The following is a 19352-nucleotide window of genomic DNA, read 5'->3' on the forward strand; positions in this document are numbered from 1 at the left end:
ATTGATCGATTGATCGAAGAAGAGTTTGTTCAACAAAGATTAATAGCAGTTGATGAAAGTTGATAGTGATGTTTGTAAAGACTGTTTGGTTTGAAAGAAAGAGTGAATGAAAGGGGTGGTGGGAGGAGCTATTCTTGGGAGGGGACTCGGAAGAGATATAAATACTTTTTTTTCTTTCTATAAGCCTACGGATAGATAGATATACCGCGGTACAGGCCTAGAGTATGACCGGTACCTTACCCCTCGAGGGTGGCCTCAAAAGTTGAGTTTTCATTTCAATCCCCCTGGTTACCCTATCCTCGAGGGGTAATTCGGACGCCTGGGACGTACTAGTACCGGACGTAGTACCGTATATTCTTCCGTCGAATATGATCAGCGTTTGATCTGAACCTAAAAAGTACGCTACGTAGTATTATCCCCTCCCTACTACTACGTACTACTACTACTATATTACCGGTATACTACCTCCCAGGCGCAAGTACCGGTAGTATCACCGGTCCAAATGGATAAGACTTGCGACTTGCGGATAGGGAAAGGATCCAACAAGGTCGTCCAGAGAATAAAAACTACTTTTACAATCCGGATAAGTAGTAGTAAGTAATTTACTACGTAACTGGGTTCTACTTCTACAATCCGGACGAGTAAATCACTACGGCCCAGGCCCAAGTAGTAGTAGTATTACCGGTACCCCCCCTCGAGGGTGCCTCAAAAGTTCAATTTCCACTACCGTACTGTATAACCCCCCCCCCCCCCCCCCCCCCCCCCCCTGGTTCCCCAACCCTACCCTACCCTACCCTACCCTCGAAGGGTAATACTTGCGCCGAGGACGTCGTACCGGTATTACAAATGGATAAGACTTGCGGCGAGGGAGGTAAATTATCCTACAAGGTCATCCAGAATCCAGATCACAAAAACCACTGCACTAATCCGGGCAAGGACCTTCAAGGGGAATGCGTTGCTGCCGCGGCGTAAGTTGCACAGGAATATCTTTCAGCTTTCGAATTGCATGGGGCTGTGAGACGGGTCAGCTGACCGTCTCACACCCATCTCTTGTCGAGACGATTTTAACAGGTGGGCATGGCATGGCTGGTGGGATCACCCCCGGCCGATCCTTTCAAATTCCATAAAACATGAACACGGACGATTTAAAACTATTCAAAATCGTCGCTAGATAGAATAACACGATGTTACCAAACGAAACCGTGTTTTTTTTCTTAGAAATCCTCGTCTCTTCGTCTAAAAGCCCGTCTGGGGACCGTTGGCGGGCCTTGTACGACCGTTCGATCGCCGTCCTCGAGCTGAAAACCGGTCTCGAGGACCACCCACGAATGAAGACGCAGATCTGCCGTTCTATGACTTCCGTGCTTGCTCATCGATCCTCGGCTGCCTCACACCACCTGTTCCTCTCGTCCCCTTTTGACACAGAAGACTCGACTCCACGTCTGCATCGGCGCGCGGAAAACTCGTGCTCGATCGATCGATTCCGAATATATATATATATATATATATATATCAAAAATGTAACGCGTTGGTCTCTAGGCTGGAGCAGCGATACCTACCTCGTCGTCGGTTGCCTCACGTTTTCATCCGAAAGGAATTGCCCGACTTGCTGCACGTACCTACCTACCTACCTTAGCACGTCGGCACCCCTAGGTAGAGCGGGACACCCCCGCAAAGCGCGACCGTAAAACTTGCTCCTTCGTTAATAGATAGAATAAAAAACCAACTAACCATTACCTACATCCTACCTAATCATCTCCATATAAAAAAAACTCCGCACGAAGTTTACCAGCAACCAGTGAATCGAACCTCAATCACAACCGGTTATTCCTCTATCATATCATACTAACTTAAAATAATAATAATCAAAAAAAGTCCTTTGAAAATATATCCTTTTCAATCTTAATAATGCGTACCTTACCTACCTTACCTACCTATCTATCTATCAAAATCACCGCTCAAATACCCACCCAAAATAACCCAAAACCCACCAAAATCGGACTTTTTTCTCAAACCTAATATAAAAATACCTGCCTCACGACCATCTCCCATTTCATAATTAATGATTTTAGTAATATCATACATTAAATCCTTTTCTTCTCGATCCATGTGACGTTTTTTTTTTTTTTTTTTTTTTTTTTTTTTTTTTTAAATCAAGGTTGTAGTGGTTAAGATATTCGTCATAGACAAAGTCAATTTAAATTATTTGAGACAGTTTTTGGACTATTTTTTCATGACATTTTAATATGTTAGACTACCACAGATAAATACATCTTTATAATTTGAGTTCCCATTTGTAAAGCAATATTTTCTTAGCATATAAAGATTTTTTTTTTGGTATTAATAGTCATTGTTTAATAAGTGGTACACCGTTACTGTCCCGCCTTGGTGGTGCCGACTTGCTACAGCAAGTCGGTCAATTCTTTCGAATTAAAACTTCAGGAAACCGACGATTACTAGGCATTCGTATTTGATATTTAGCTATTATATATTTATCTCTAATGCCGATAAACATGAAATGTATATCGCATGTTACTTATGCTATGCTTCTATCCAGCCGATAACAATCAGTTGACTCTAAATGCTCTTCAGGCCCTTATTTTCATCCTCTTCTTGCTGCCTAGTCGATGCAATCCCACCAGAAATCCATCACCGCACAACGCCCTCCCCAACACCAAGCTTGATTCCGTGTACACTTTCATCGCCATCTCGCTCCTCCTCGGGGCTCCTCGCGCAACCATCTCAGATCAGGCCAGGGCAGGCTGAGCCACCCACACACCCCTCAATACCCCGCGAGCGGCGTCACGAGATCGATACTCCTCGGGCGGTGCCCGTACCCACTCGGCCCCGTCCGCGGCGGCAGCGGACGATCCATGCCCATGCCCCCCGTGCTCCCATAGCCGCCACCACCGCCGCCACCGGCCATCTGGCTCTTCCCATACGCGTACAGGTCCTCCCTGCTCCGCCCACTGCTCGCACTCGTCCCGGCAGCACTCATGTGCGAGTACGAATTCCCGGGCGTCGCGGAGGGGGTGGGCATGGTGACCTTGCTGCCGGTGAAGGGGATGTAGTCCCAGACCCCAGAGCTGGAGCGGGCGAGGGAAGAGGCGGAAGAGGCGGCGGACCTGGGCGGCGAGGAGGGGTGGGCGCGCGAGTGGGCGTGTGAGGGGGGGATCTAGGGAGGGCCGTGGCGAGGGTGCGGAGGGAGTCGAGGGCGGTAGAGGAGGTGGAGCGCGTCGATTGGGATTCGGAGGGTGGGGGCGAAGCCGAGTATTGGTGCGAGGGGCTCTCCGAGTAGGGGTCTGAGTTGAAGTAGGAGCGCGGCCGAGACTGCGTGGGGGAGAAGGGCGGGATGATGTCTGGGCCGTCGTCGTGGGAGGAGGAAAAGTGACGGGCAAAGGGGGTGAGGGGGGGAGAGGAGGAGGAGGGGTAGTAGGAGGTCTGGTTGGATGAGGTTTGGTCGTGGACGCGGCAGCTGGGGGGGGGGGTGGGTGTCAGTCCGTAATGCAAGGAAGGGTGGAGGGAGGGATGGATGGACTGGAGCGGGATACGTACGAATCGGAACAGTAGAGGACGAGGTTGTCGGCGGGCAGGAATTGCTTTTCGCAGGTCATGCTATATGACTTGTCAGTTGGCTGTGCTCGGGTAGGGTCGCAGGTAGGTAGGGAGGTAGGGCAATCATGCAAGGCAAGGGATCTGGGACGGTATGCATCCCCCACGGGGACGATTGCCCTCGTTCCTGCGCCCATGACAACAGAGCGACAGACGTACCAGAACTGGAGGAAGCTCTCCCCACTATCGCGACCTTCATCTTCGTGCTGCTCCTTCTGACTCCTGCTGCTGCTGTTGTAGCCGCCGCCTCGGATGGGATGTACGGCAGCCGTCTTGCGCGTCACAGCGGCGGGCCGCAGAGCCTTCTTCTCGCTCACTATCACTACCACGTCCTTTCCGGATCTCCTCCTCGAGGAATGTTTCTTCTCGGTATAGGTGCGAGGGGACAGCGGCGGAGAAGTAGCGGCGGCGTAGGGGCGGCCCGGCGGGGGACGAGATTGTGCCATCGCTGGGAGATGTCTGTAGATGGACGGATCTATGGATGGATGTAGATCGGACAATTGGGAGGGATCGACGAGCTGGTGGTCGACGGATGTGGAATACGGGGAATGGCAGTGGAGTTGTACAGAGTCGAGTGGAGGTGGATGGAGTTGAACGGGGTTGAATGGAGGTGAATGGAATGGGCGGGAGGGGAGGCCAGTCCGATAAGTAATAAGTTAGAAAGATAAGGATTGATTGATTGAGTGAGTGAGTGATGGCCTAGACCACGCCCGCCTCGGCCGTTGTGAGCAAGCGAGCGATAACGGAGTTGCGCTGCAAGCAGCCAAGGGGGTGGGGGTGGGGTGGGGTGGGGTGGATATATCAATCAACCGACCACACGATCAGACCGACCCAGCCGACAGCGGGTGAGGATGAGGATGAGGGTGAGGATACGTGTATGATTGTTTGATGGATCGATCGATGGATGGCCGTCGTGGTACGCGTGGTGTGGATTGTGCGCGCCGGTTGCTTCGAGAGTGATGAAGCAGAAGGGAAGATCGGATTCTTATTAATAGACACACACTCGAGTCCCAGTCCCCGTCCAAGCCGACCGCTGACCGCTGACCGCCGACCGCTGAAGGTGCCGTGCGCACGACAATGGCGTGCTTCCAGCTCTGGGTCGTGTTGGACGAGTAGGGAGGAGGAGGAGGAGGAGGAGGAGGAGGAGGAGGAGGAGTGGTAGTAAAAGTAGTAGTAGAAGTAGTAGTAGTCGTAGTAGTCGTAGAAGTCGTAGTAGAAGTAGGAGTAGTCGTAATACTCGTAGTATTCGTCGTAGTAGTCGTCGTCGTCGTAGTCGTCGTCGTAGCGGTAGTGCGGACGGGGTCGTAGGTCGACGAGAGTAGTGCGTGTGGGTGAGTTACCGGTAGTTCCGTCGTGGTGCGCCGATGGCGTGCGTGCTGGTGTTGCGTTCTGCTTTCCGCATCCGGGCACGAGGTCGAAGTGGTGGAATCGAGATGGAGATGGAGATCGAGATGGAGTCAAGGAGAGAGCTGAAACATTGCCGAGGGGTTCGTCAACATTCAACAAATGATCCGGTACTGTACAAATGATCGCGCGACCAGCAGGAGGGTTGGCGCCATTCATCTACTTTATATTGCCTCAGGGCTGCGTCGATGGCAGCATAGACCATCGGCCATTGACCACCGAGAAATCCAGGGTCTCGCTCGGCATAACTTCGTCTCCGCATTTTCCACATCTCGGGATGCATCCATCACATCACCGGCCGCAAGCTTTCTCACGGCTCTTACCATCGCCCAAGGACCACTAGCACCGGCACTTCAAGTCGATTTTCTTCTTTCCTCGTGTTTTCTCTGCTTCCTTCTCTGCTGCTCCTTTCCGGTTAAAGTCAGAATCAGACTCCAATACTTGTCGATCGATCCTACGCTACTGCTACGGTTATGAGTTCTTCCTTCCTGCCATCCCACCCGCATCTCCACCGGCACCCCACGCCCCGCTACTCCTCCTAGGTAGGTCGTCGTAGGTCCACCGTAATGTAGGTAGGTAGTCCGTCGGCCGTAGGGAGTACTACTAAGTTGTAGAAGTAGTTTGTAGTAGGTTGTAACTAGAAGTAGTAGGTTGTAACTGTAATTAGTAGTACGTCGTAGTCGTAGTCGTAGTCGTAGTAGGTTGTAACTGTAAGCATTAGTACGTAGTAGTAGTATGTACGACGACGTAGTCCGTAGTAAGTCCAGAGTACTACGTACCTAGGTAGTACTACCTACTACTCGTACTACTATGATGGTCCGATAGAGCCACGCCCGGGCTCGCTTCTCCGCCCATCTCCGGATACAGTTCCCAGCCGGGCTGCATCCCCCACGCTCGCTCGGATAAGATTCGACGGACGCTCAGAATTGGATGAAACACACCCATCGATCTAGCCGCCCGCCGTCGAACTTTCTCGGAGATGGTAGTAGTACTGTACGTACTACGTACTACGTACGTCGTACCTGCGTGCGGAGGATACGAGTATCAGAAAAATGACCGAGGCAAGTCATAGCTACAGGACAGGAGCAGGGGGAGGAGGGGAGGAGGGGAGGGGGATCAGGACGCAGTGCAGGGCAGTGCAGGGCAGCGCAGGGCGGCCAGGGCAGCCAGGGCAGCCAGTGCAGCAGCCAGTGCAGCAGCCAGTGCAGCAGCCAGTGCAGCAGCCAGCGCAGCTCAGCTCAGTCATACTACGTACATGCAGCTCCATCTGCCCTCAGGACGTACTACTACGACCTACTACGACCACGACCTACTACGACCTACTACGCACGTTGCAGCCACCTCACTAGCCATTACTACGCCATTACCTACTACGTAGCCATCAGCCATCCGCTATCCGCCATCCGCTAACCGCTATCGCTCCCGTCGTCCTGCCGTCTCTTATCTTCCTCTTCCGCTTCCTCTACCTGCTTACTCTACCCGAGACAAGAATTGATAATTGATAGCGGCTACCTCTCCTCTCCTCTCCTCTTTTCCCGTCGATTGCATCTACCGTGGCGGCACTACGATCGCTCTCTCTCGGCGCATCGATTGATAGCGGCTCCCTCTCCCCATTCCTCTCCCCTCGCGATTCATCTCACCACCACACCACCACACACCACCTCTCCCTTCTCTCCTCCCCTCTTTCTCTCACATCCGTGATCACATTCCGTGATCATCAACCAATCAACCATATACTACCATTATATCCACTATCCACTATCCACTATCCACTATCCACTATCCACTATCCACTATCCACTATCCACTATCCACCCCCACCCACCACCCAACCGAGGATTCCAGCCAGAACATCTCGTAGTCTCGTAGTACGTACTACTAGTATATCGATCTTCGTTTCTAATCTCGAATCCATTCAACTCACATTGCCGATCACCCGCCCGCCCTACACTAACTAATTCTCGAGCGCATACTCTGTCTACACAACCGACTCCTTCCTGCAGGAACGAATCCTTGGAGTGAAAGTATTAGGTTATCACACACACACACACACTTTCTGTCTCCCTCCCTCCCTCCCTCCCTCCCTCCCTCTCTCAGCTATCCCCTCCCCACCGCCAAAACCGCAGTCAGTACCTCTGACAACGACAACCTAAAATCAACATCGCCGCACCATCTCACATCGCTCCACATAAAAACCCTTCTCGAAACTCTCTCTCCAAACTCTCTCCCAAACTCTCTATAAAAAGATCCCCACTTCCCCCCCCCCCCTACCCAAAAAAAAATCTTAAATAATACCGTGCGAACCTTGTCTCCCGTCCCCACCCCCCTCCCCTCCCTTCCCAAGAGCACGCGTCGAAAGTCTCACCTCGCAGGGCTTCCCACCAGGGCCACAACCAATCACCATTCCCGGATTCAGCCTTAAACAGTCCCCACGTCGTCGCACGTCGTCGTCCGCAGTCCAGCAGCAGCAGTACCGTAGTACGTAGTACGTCGTCCTTAGCTCTGAGCAAGTATTTACCTAATCCGCAAAGTGTAAAACCGTCGAAAGGCCATCATTCACACACAGTAGGTACAAGTAACCTTGGGGAGAAAAAAAAAAAAAAAAACCGCCGTTCTGGTAGTACGTACTACTATTATGGTACTATGGTACTGTGGTATTATGGTATTATGGTACTACTACGTCCTGTGCGTCCCATTCCTCGACCGAGCGAGAGGGCCGTCTTGTCTGCATTGTGGGGTTTTGCGTAGGCGGAGAGGTGGTGAGGGGCACGTGTTCGTGTGAGAGAGAGAGAGAGAGAGAGAGAGAGGATGATGGGAGGTGATTTGGGAGATTTACTTTTAGTAGGTAGGTACTTACTGTGGTGGTGGTGGTGCGCAGTACGTACTAGGGAGGAGGAGATAGGGAGGAGGAGGAGGTAGGAGTGTTTCTCCTCCCCGAACGCCCCCCCCGATAATAGCTATACCTTGGTTGGGAAAGTAGTAGTAGTAGTAGTAGTAGTAGTAGTAGTGGTAGTAGTAGTGGTAGTAGTATAAGATGAGACGAGATGAGAGAGTGTTTGGAGGGGGATCTTACTGGAAGGTGCAGTAAATTCGTAGAGCGGCCGTTTGTGCATGGCGTAGATGCGGTAGAGCCTTGTTGGCTTTGTCGCGTGGGCTAGAGGGTAGTCAGTGTAGTAGGAAGTAGGAAGTAGGAAGTAGGACGTAGTACTTGCCTAAAGCTAGTAGTCGTAGTAGTCGTAGTAGTATTTTTCAAGGCCGAATCCTTGTACGGTAAGTCGATTCGTTGGAGCTTTACAGTAAGTAGTAGTACGTACGTAGTAAGAGAGAGAGCTGTTTGCAAAAGTTATCCTTTCCTTGATACTACTAGATATTTTGGAAGGGGGAGGGGGAGGGGGATACGTAGTAAGTACGTACCGGTAGCCTGATACCGGAGTACCTAACTACTAGTAGTACTACGTAGTAGTAAATCGTAGAGTGATGGTTTTCTGCTACGTACGTAGTAGTATAGGACGTGGTAGTAGTGGCACTACCTTTTCAAGGCTGACTGAATCCTTACAGAGTATATAGTAAGTTGGTCGGATTCTACTACTACGTACGTAGTACGTACTAAGACCTGGTAAGATTCTACCCTTGCGAGATTATCCTTTCGACGAGTGCGTAGTATTCAGGGGGAGGGGGAGGGGCAGAGCATAAAAGCTGATTATACTTTCCAGGATATGATTTACGTAGTACTACTACTACTAGTAGTAGTACTACTAGTAGTACTACTAGTAGTACCGTTAGAAAAAGGGATAGTAGTCCTACGTATTTAGGATGTCAAAGGTCGTTTCATGTCAAACCCTCGATGAAAGAAAAAAGAAAAAAAAAAAAAAAAAAAAAAAAAAACTACGGATCTTCGTCATGGAGATAGTGGTATGTGCCGATCGAACTCAGCGATACAGGCAGATCGTGAAGCGGTGATTTGCTACCTGGAAGAGTGGCTCAAAGACCCGTTTGTTGATTTGATTGCGCATAGAAAATAGTCCTACGTAGTAATCGTAGTCGTAGTCGTAGCAACAGTAGTACTACGTACTTGCTCTCCACAGCGAGAACTCTTGTTAAGGCTGAATGAATCCTGACAGGTTTATGACAGAGGTAGTTTAAGCCTTGGGACGTACTACGTACTACTACTATTGTAGTAGGTACAGTACAACAAGTAAAGAGGAGCCCTTGCGAGATTATCCTTTCGCCTTGGACTCTCTGCCCCCTTTCCCCCCCCCCCCCCCTTACGAGCACAGGGCAGACCCAGTCTAGGCCCGTGAATCGTAGAGCGGTGGTTTCTGAATGGCTCGCAGCCTTGCTAACGCTGTCGCACAGACGAAATGCTAGTACTAGCCCGAAGGTAGTACTAGGTACTGCGTGTTATACTTTCCCAGGCTGGATGAATCCTTACGGAGGATAAGTTGATCGGGTTGAGACCTGGTCAGATCCCTTCCTTGCAAGATTATACTACGTACTATACAGTAGTACTACTACGTACTGTACGTACGTAGTACCTTTCGACGTGTACTGTACAGCACAGTAGGTAGGTATTCATGCACGGGGAAAAAGAGTGTCTGAATACACGTCGGAAAGGATAAATCCGCAGGGGCTCTCACCAGCGCTTGAACCAGTCAACTTATCCGGATTCAGCCTTGGAGAAGTAGCTTTAGGCTAGCAGCATTTACGTAGTAGTAGTACTTGATCCGTGCGATGGAGTTGATAAGGCGTTGAGCGATTCTGGAAACCTTCGCTCTACGATCTACGTAGTACTACGACTAGTACAATACGTACTTACAGTACTTAGTAGTACGGTATAAGGCTACTACGTACTACGTACCCCCCCCCCCTTTCTAAAACGTAGTGGAAAGTATAATTTGGCAAAAGCTCTTACTGTACTAAGGCTTGAACTAGTCAACTTGGTAGGACGACTACTAGAAGTACGTAGTACGTACTGCGTTGTACTACTACGTAGTATAAGGATTCAGCCTTGAAAAGTAGCTTTGGGCTAGCATTTAGCCTTTACTTGATCTGTGCGATGGAGTTGATAAGGCGTTTGAGCCATTCTGGAAACCACCGCTCTACGATTTAGTAGTACTTGTACTACTACGTAGTAGTACGTAGTATCACTATAAAGCTATTTACCCCCCTTCAAAATGTGGTGGAAAGTATAATTTGGCAGTAGCTCTGACTAAGACTTGAACTAGTCGACTTGTAAGGATTCGGCCTTGAAAAGGTAGTACCACGGTACAGGCGTAAGTATTACCCCTCGAGGGTAGGGAAAACAGGGGTTTTTAAAGTGGAAACTAGACTTTTGAGGCACCCTCGAGGGGTAATACTTAGGCCTGTACCGTGGTAGTACTACGTACTACGTCGCAGGCGTAAGTATTACCCCTCGAGGGTAGGGAAAACAGGGGGTTTCAAGTGGAAACTAAACTTTTAAGGCACCCTCGAGGGGTAATACTTAGGCCTGTACCGTGGTAGCTTTAGGCAAGTAGTCGTATTACTATACTAGTAGTATCTACCCACGGTACAGGCGTAACTGTTACCCCTGGATGGTGCCTCAAAAGTTTAGTTTCCACGATGTAGTGGCAGTACCTGATCCGTGCAACAGAGTTGATAAGGCGTTGAGCCATTCTAGAAACTGTCACGGTTCTGGTTGCCTGAGCTGGCTAGGTTGGGTTGTGCTTTGTCATCCGAGGTCATGTGACGCGGCCGCTCCCGCAGCCGCCCCTCACATACGTACGGTAGTATACCTATCGTCGGACCTGTATCGCAGCACTTCTTTCTTGCCTCGTCTTTTCTTGCATACGACGTAGCGTACAGATTGGTAGCTACGACAAAACTGCCTCTTCTTAGCCGTAACCGAAACCTCGCTCTACGATTTACTAGTCTAAAGCTGTTACCCCCTTTTTAAAGTGTTATGGAAAGTAGAATTTTGCAAAAGCTCTTACTAAGACTTGAGCTAATCGACTTGTAAGGATTCGGCCTTGCAGAGTACCGGTAGCGTTAGGCAGGTACTACTACTAGTACAGTATTATAGTACTACTAGTAGTATATAATCTGTGCGATAGAGTTGATAAAATGTTGAGCCATTCTGGAATCCTCGCTCTACGATTCACGTAGTACTACGTCGCAGGCGTAAGTATTACCCCTCGAGGGTAGGGAAAACAGGGGGTTTCAAGTGGAAACTAAACTTTTAAGGCACCCTCGAGGGGTAATACTTAGGCTTGTACCGTGGTATCAGTATAAAGCTACTACGCAGTAGTATGATCCCCCTTCAAGTGTCGCGGAAAGTATAATTTGGCAAAAGCTCTTACTAAGACTTGAGCTAATCGACTTGTAAGGATTCGGCCTTGCAGAGTACCGGTAGCGTTAGGCAGGTACTACTACTAGTACAGTATTATAGTACTACTAGTAGTACATAATCTGTGCGATAAAGTTAACAAAATGTTGAGCTATTCTGGAATCCTCGCTCTACGATTCACGTAGTATCAGTATAAAGCTACTACGTAGTAGTATGATCCCCCTTCAAAGTGTTGCGGAAAGTATAATTTGGCAAAAGCTCTTACTAAGACTTGAGCTAATCGACTTATTACTATGAGGATTCGGCCTTGCAGAGTAGCTTTAGGCAAGCACTATTAGTAGTGTCTAGTAGTACATAATCTGTGCGATAGAGTTGATAAAATGTTGAGCCATTCTGGAATCCTCGCTCTACGATTCACGTAGTATCAGTATAAAGCTACTACGTAGTAGTATGATCCCCCTTCAAAGTGTTGCGGAAAGTATAATTTGGCAAAAGCTCTTACTAAGACTTGAGCTAATCGACTTACTACTATTATGAGGATTCGGCCTTGCAAAGTAGCTTTAGGCAAGCACTATTAGTAGTACGATCTACTACGTAGTAGTACATAATCTGTGCGATAGAGTTGATATGGCGTTGAGCCATTCTGGAATCCTCGCTCTACGATGTACTACGTAGTAGTAGTACTACTACCAGTATAAAGCTATTATCCCCTTCAAAATGTTACGGAAAGTATAATTTTACAAAAGCTCTTACTAAGACTTGAAGCTACTACGTACTATTATCCCCTCTCGAAATGCAGTGGAAGTACGTAGTAGTAGAATTCTGCAAAAGCTCTTACTAAGACTTGAGCTAATCGACTTCTCAGGATTCGGTCTTGAAACGTACTACGTAGTAGTAGCTTTAGGCAAGTACGTAGTACTACTAGTAGTACCTAATCTGTGCAACAGAGTTGACATGGCGTTGAGCCATTCAGAAAACACCGCTCTACGATTTACGAAGCTAGACTGGGCCCGACGATCGTTCCTGAGGAGGGAGACAGTACGTACTACTACGTAGTAGCAGTAAGAAAAAAAAATCAAAGATGAATCTTAAAATAATACTGTATGGACTGGGCGAGCCTCACGGTCGAGCGCGCCGGTGAAGGTTTCCGGAAAGCTTCCCCCCACTCTCCCCTGCCTGGACGGACTTTGTACTACGTACTAGTACGTAGTATATATACAGTAGTTGTACAACCTTTCAATCGGATCGTTCTCCGAATTATCAAAAAGAAGTATTTCGAGTCCTTCTCTTCTGTTCTTCAGCCATTCTGCTCTCGTCACTTCTCTTCTCTTCTCTCCTGTTCTCTTTTCTCTTTCCTTCTCTTCTTCTCCTCCTCTTCTCCTCTTCTTAAACTTCAACTTCTTTTTACGAAGACATCATTATCGGTATCTTTATCTTCATTTACTTACATCTTTATCTTCATCTTCATCTTCATCTTTGTCTTCATCTTTGTCTTCATCTTTGTCTTCATCTTTATCTTCATCTCTATCTCCACCCTAATCTCCATCCCTACCTTTCTCATCTTTTTTTAATTTCGAAGGAAAAAAAAAAAGAAGAAAAAAGAGCCCTCCCCCTTTCGAAGCCAAAGAAACCCATACGCACGGAGGCGTGATTCAATAATCAATGCGCGGATTATAAACCTGCGGGCATTCGGTTATAGTCAATCCAAGCAGTCAATCCAAGCCAGTATCTCATTTCATATGAGAAAAATCCATACGGAGTATTTCACGATATCAACTGCATTCACCAGCCTTGTCTACAAAAAGCCCCCAGTCAAAAAGGCCTCGATTGCGACGACTCTCTTATCCATTATCCAATAACATCAGAAATCGCTTTGTGGACTTATTCAAGTTGCAGAAATCGCATAGTATACTCTAGCTGACGTTTATCGTATTCCCCAGTCTTTTAAGCTTAGTAATCGATAAGCAGCAAGTTTGGTGAAAAAAAAGGAAGAAGGAAAATAAAGGAATTTATCGAAAGAAAATCAGTAAGAGAATTTTTGTTTCTCAACTTTTTTTTTCTTTAAAAAACAAAAAAAAAAAATCAATCCTTTGCGCAACGGATAATCATCGGTTGGTTGCCTAGGATTTCATTCGAAAGAACTGACCGACTTGCTGTAGCAAGTCGGCACCACCAAGGCGGGACAGTACCTTAAAGGCAGGTAGGGGGTCATTTCAGCGGTCCTCTGACCCTCTTTTATAAAAGACGGTTATTAGACCGCTTAAATTCAGTACTAAGCTCTTTTGAATAATAGTTTGCCGAGAAGACCGTCCCATTGAAAGAGACCGTTTTGTGGCCGTCTTATGGCCGTCCTTGTCTATATTTTTAAAATAGATTTATTAATAAGCTCGTTTTAAAAAATTGAAATAGTTCGATGACCATTTTAAAGAAGATATAGTTATAGATAAAAATTATCTTTTAAATAAAATTGTTTAATAATAATTTAAGAAGTTCGACGCCAAGATATTTCTCGGTATCGCTGCTAAGGCTTGTATATCAACGCTTTAATTTTTTTATAATCGAAATCGACCGATTTAGCAAAAGTCTACCCGCGTACGTCGGCCGCCTTTGCAGACCTTATCAAGAGGGGGTATAGTAGGTGGTTTAGGTAGTAAAGGGTAGACCAGCACGTAATAAAAAGACTATTTGCTTATTAATTCACGTTCCCAGGGACGGTTTTAAGCTTAAGGACGGCCATGGGACGGCCATGGGACGGTCTTAGAACGCTCCAAGACGGTCTTAAGACGGTTTTTATACGAAAAGACGAGTATTTTAAAAAAAACCATTTAATTGAATAAAATAATTTAATTTTAGCTACGATTTAAATAATTTAAATCGTTTGTTTTCAGATTCTATTCAATCTTAAGTATAGGCCTAAGGTGATCCACCAGCCATACCAACTTATTAAAATCGTCCCTCAAAGAGATGGTTATCGGACGATCAGCTGACCGTCTAAATGCTCCTGCATTCCCCTTAAAGGTACTTTTATCATACCTACTTTTCGACCTTACTATTGCGTATATATCCTGGAGAGAGATTTCCTCTTCACTTGTGATCCAACTTCTCCGTAAGGGAAGGGCGCAGACGACAGTAGCTCTCGCTGCAGCTCTTTGAATGGCTTTCTAGGGCCTTCTTGTATGTATGTAACCCCTTGGCTTACCGGTAGCACGTCGCCGTACCCCATGGGAGCTAAAGCGGCAAAGCTTCCGCCCGACGTTAGTAAATACAAAAACAAAAACAATAACAATAACAACAATAGTGCGTATATATCAGAATTGCTATGTAAATACTAGAATAAGCGAGGAACACGAGGAATCGGACTTTTGTTTAAATCTATCCAAAGAATACGTGCATCACTATCAACCTTGATTTAATAGTTAATACCTTTGGTGATGCAATAACTTGGATCATTTGTTTTCGATTTATAAGACGTTTTTTTTTTTTTTTTTTTTTTTTTTTTTTTTTTCAAATCGAGGTTGTGATTACTAAGATATTCGAAGTAGACAAGTAGAATTGAATTATTTGGGATGGTTTTTAGCTTTGTTTTCATTACTATTTGATGTATTAGGTCACTATAGATGAATGCATCTTTATATTCTGAAGTCACGTTTGGGAAGCACAGTCCTTTGAGTAGGTATATAAAGATTTTTCTTTACATTAATTGATGTTCTTTAATAAGTGGTATACCGTTACTGTCCCGCCTTGCCAGGTCGGGATTTTCTACAAATTAATTTCAAGGTAGCCGACGATTATATATTTTTTTTTTCGAAAATTTCAATCTTTTACGCGATGGATAGGTATTATAAAAGTATTTGAAGGTATTTGATATTTGATAGTATATAAATATAACTTTTTATTGTTATAGATTGGTTACGTTACAGAGTTGCTCGCGATACGAAGCGTGATTGTTTGAATGGTTATTGATATTTTTTCAACCCGGATTGGCATACGGTTTGAGATGATACGAAACCTACCTGCTTGGACTGGGACAATTGGTCTGACCAACTATACATTATATACCGGTACATACATTTCCACCTCCCCCCGCCGTCCCCCCTTTTTTTTCTTTCTCTTGCTACGTACTACGGAGTCCCATCCATCCTTATCCACATCCCATCCCTATCCTAATCCACCCTCATCCATCCTTCCTCGGCTGCCCCGTCTTTTTCTCTTCTTCTTCTTGTCTTCTTCTTCTACAGTACTAGTACTAGTACCGTATCCGTCCCATAAACCCGCCCTTCCTCCCAAGCTCGCCAACCATCCCCTCAGCCACTCATCAGCCCCTTCAAAACAGCATCCATCTGCGCCCGCGTAGATACCTCCGTTCCCTACGCATCTGCGTACATGCCATTCCACGCACGCACCTACGCACACCAACAGAACCAGCTCGCCGAATGCCCCACACAGAGCCGAGCGCGAACAGACTTTGACCCAGCGCCACCAATTTAAAGTTAAAGATCCCTTTTCTCCTTTTCCTTCTTTTCCTTCTTCTTTCGTCATCGGGGTCTGTTTTTTTTTTTTTTTTTTTTTTTTCCCCCTTCTTCCCGGCCTCCTCCACGTACCGTGCGCGCGCGGTGGTCCCGTAGGACCGTAGCCGCCGCCTTGTTCCTGCAGAGCTCGTGCGGAAGGAGAAGGGGGTAAGGAGAGCCTTGAGCAGACAAGGAAAGAGAAGGAGGAGGATGGGAGGGATGGGAGGGACAAGGAGGATGAAAAGGGAGCGGGGGACGAGAAAGAAGCCTCTTCCCCCCCCCCCCCCCCCCAAGGAGAATTAAGAGTAAGATGTGAGTATAAGTAGAGCGGTACCGTAGGTAACCTGGGTCGTGTTCATGTACATATTCTCCGGAAACATACACGCTCCCTCTGTCTCTTCTGTTTTCGCTGTCGCTCTTCTCTTGTGCTTTTACATTGATTTTAGGTTGGTGTACCTAGGTGTATCTATCTACTTCCCACGCCATCAGAACGACGAGGGAGGAGAAAGAACAGCTAGGAGAACATAGTCTATAAACAAACAACAAGGAGAAGCGAAGAGCAGCAACCCAGCCCAACGCAATCCCAATTCCACCCCTCTCTCTCTCACAATGAAGACCCAACAACTCTTCCCCTTCCTCTGTCTAGTATCGACAGCTTTCGCCGATACGTCTCGCATCTGGCAGAGCCTGGCGGGAGTTTACTCCCTCGTGAACACTAGCAGGTAAGAAGACAAAGACGAGATGAGACGACCTACACACCCAACCGAACCGAACCAGACCAAGCTAACGCCCTTTGCCCTCCCTCCCAGCACGGAAAACGACATCCCCATCCCCGACGCCGTCTACGGCAAGAACCCCGTCGGCCTACTCATCTACACCGCCTCCGGCTTCATGTCCGCCACCATCACCGCCACCGAGCCCGAGCTGCGGCCCGACGGCCTCACCTTCCCCTACTTGCCGAACCAGTCGGACGCCGACTGGGCCCTGGTCGGCCGACACAGCATTGGCTACGCCGGGCCGCTGAGCATCGTACGTGCTTCTTCCCTCTTCCCTTTGCCATCTCCCTCCCCCCCTCGATAATCTCGCCTCTCAATCTTGGCTATCGGTAACCCGGGCTAACGCCCACCTGTGTTTTGGAATGGAAAACAGAACACCGACCTCCCCGCCAACGAGACGCACGGCCAGCTCTTCCACGGCCCGCTGACCGTCGCCAACGTGCCGAGCATGGTGGGCATCGAGCAGCGCCGCAACTACACCGTGTTCGAGGTCGTCGAGGACGGCGTCAAGGTCCGGTATGTGCGCATCGGGAGTGAGCGCGGGAATGGTTTCCGCGGGGAGCTGTGGTGGAGGCGGATTGATATGGCATGAGTCGTGGGGGAGGAGGAAAAGACGGAAGGGGGGATTTAATCAAAAGAGGCTGAGAGAGAGAGAGAGCTGAGAATCAATGTGGAGGTTCGGGAAGAGCGGACTTGCATGTGTGCATCCATGTACATTATCTGACAGCAAAATGTAGAACTGTCATCTGTCATACGGGGAAAAGCCAGAAGTCGCGAGTGACGCAACTGAACGGCCACCGCGGGAAAGGAAAGAAAAATAGTAACCGTGAGAACACCAGTCCTCTGGGAGCTCTGAGAGCGAGACCATACTGGTATACTTGTTGCAAGACGTTTCGAGTGGATCTGTACGACGTACCAACTATGCAGGGACCAAACAAAAGCAAGCAAGGAGCCTCGACCGCCTCAAGCAGCCACCCCAACCCACCTCCCCATTGCCGCATCGGCTTCACCACCCGACAGGAAATTCAGCGCCAGCTCGTTAAACTTCTCGGGGTCCTCCCACTTCACAGACGGTCAGCATGGCTCTGCAACTCTCCTCCATCTCCACACATTTTCTCTCCCAAGTGCTCGTCCCTCCCCGTTCCAAAGGTCAAAGTCAGAGCAAAAGGAAAAGAGAAGAGAGGAGAGGGAACAGTTGCACATACATAACACCAGTGCCCACCCCATTCGACACTCACCCCACTCGCCCTCGCCCCCACCAAACCCACGACGTACAGCGGTCCCTCGGCCGGGAAACAGCCACTCCGGCTACTCGCCACCACCAACACCTTCGTCTGACTCGGACTCGCCCTCCCAAACGTCGCGGCGATGCTGGCCCGCCAGTCCAGAGCCGTGTGGTCAGCCATCAGCTGACCGTACCATGTCTGGTGACCCTTCATCGCCTCTCCCAGGAAGAACTCCTCGTCCGCGCGGGTGACCTCTTCCCTCTTTTCTTCGGATGGGAAGTCGGTAGGGAGCGGATACGCGAGGTAGGAGAGACAGGCGGCGATGGTGCCTCGGTGTGCGGTTTCCGGGGACGTGGCGAGCGTGGTTTGCAGCGCGGAGACGGCGAGCGCGTTGTTCATGCCGCGGTTGCAGAAGGCCGAGGACCAGTCGGGCAGGCTGTTCTGGAGGGGTGACTGGTCGACGAAGATGGTGTGGGTGAAGGGAGATGTGGTGAAGAGGGAGGCGTAGCACCTGTGATTTTGTCAACCATTTCTCTCTCCGGGAGAGAGGACGACGTGTTATGTGGCCCCGATATGCTCGTTCCGAAGAGTATGCGTGAGGGAGGGAGGGGATCGATACCATAGTATAGAACAGCCCAGACTCCCCCCAATAGCCTTCCACTCTCTCGCTGGCTCGGCCTCCGTGCTCTGCAGCAGCAGCACCAGCTCTCTCAGATCCATCGCCAGCCGACTAACCTGGAAGCCATGATCGGGCTTGTCACTCTCGCCGTGGCCCCGGAGGTCGGGGACTATGACTCTGTACTGGGCAGAGAAAGCCTGGATATTGCGTTTCCATACCTGGGACGAGCCTGTGAAGCCATGGATCTGGACTATGTTAGGACAGGTATGAAGGAGGATATTGATACGGGAGGACAGGGTGAGGATAGACACGGAGTTGAGAAGAAGGGGGAGAAGAAGCGCTTGGGAAGAGAAGTAATAATCAAGACGGAAAGAAAAACCAATGGAACCGCTTCCTCCCCCTTTCTCCAAAGTAACTGCTCACGGAAGAAGTGCTCATGAAAACAGGACGGCAAGACAACGGGCTCAGCTCCAACCGGGTGGTGAAACAGAACCCAGAGACCGTCTTAACACTCTCAGCCTCCTCCTCCTTTCTAGTCACTCGACCCAAAGGTAGGTCGCTATCCCCCCCGGAATCCAAGAACACCATACAAAACAGCATCAGAAACCCCCTCCCACTTCCCCTCCCACTCCCCTTTCCCATAACCTAACCAAAACCAACACAAATACAAACAAAACTCCACTCACCAGAACCAACCACGGCTTCCCTCCTCCCCCACCTCCACCTCCACCTCCATCCCCATCCCCACCCCCAACACCCGTATCCAAAAACCGCAACCCAACCCCATCATTCGTCACAAACCGCCGCATCCCGCTCATCCTGCTCTGCTGCGTGTCCAACCCCGTCTCGTTCCCAAATCACAATCACAATCACAACCGCCTC

General features: G+C 48.8%; 3 protein-coding genes across 4 annotated transcripts; 1 reads left to right on the forward strand and 2 right to left on the reverse strand.

Annotated features, from left to right (window-relative positions):
- Positions 1-2782: 2782 nt before the first annotated feature.
- Positions 2783-4058, reverse strand: L3040_006703 (uncharacterized protein; the record flags this gene model as incomplete). The annotated part of the gene is made up of 4 exons (XM_066154214.1): positions 2783-3175; positions 3469-3475; positions 3556-3615; positions 3772-4058. 4 exons carry the CDS (start codon positions 4056-4058, stop codon positions 2783-2785), a joined length of 747 nt encoding a protein of 248 aa, XP_066011190.1.
- A 12400-nt stretch (positions 4059-16458) lies between these two features.
- L3040_006704 (uncharacterized protein) lies at positions 16459-17217 on the forward strand (the record flags this gene model as incomplete). Its single annotated transcript, XM_007292271.1, has 3 exons — positions 16459-16571; positions 16659-16878; positions 16999-17217. The coding sequence occupies 3 exons, from the start codon at positions 16459-16461 to the stop codon at positions 17215-17217; spliced, it is 552 nt and encodes a 183-aa protein (XP_007292333.1).
- Positions 17218-17588: 371 nt separating this feature from the next.
- On the reverse strand, positions 17589-19288 carry L3040_006705 (uncharacterized protein; the record flags this gene model as incomplete). Of its 2 annotated transcripts, none has more annotated exons than XM_066154215.1 (4): positions 17589-17687; positions 17831-18362; positions 18471-18715; positions 19157-19288. In XM_066154215.1, 4 exons carry the CDS (start codon positions 19286-19288, stop codon positions 17589-17591), a joined length of 1008 nt encoding a protein of 335 aa, XP_066011191.1. The 2 variants fall into 2 exon arrangements, with proteins under 2 accessions (XP_066011191.1, XP_066011192.1); XM_066154216.1 differs by lacking the exon at positions 19157-19288 and adding an exon at positions 18894-18908.
- Positions 19289-19352: the final 64 nt, after the last annotated feature.

This window comes from Drepanopeziza brunnea (genome assembly GCF_022702325.1).
Source record: "Drepanopeziza brunnea f. sp. 'multigermtubi' strain 214-2 chromosome Unknown ctg11, whole genome shotgun sequence".
NCBI classification, from domain to species: Eukaryota; Fungi; Ascomycota; class Leotiomycetes; order Helotiales; family Drepanopezizaceae; genus Drepanopeziza; species Drepanopeziza brunnea.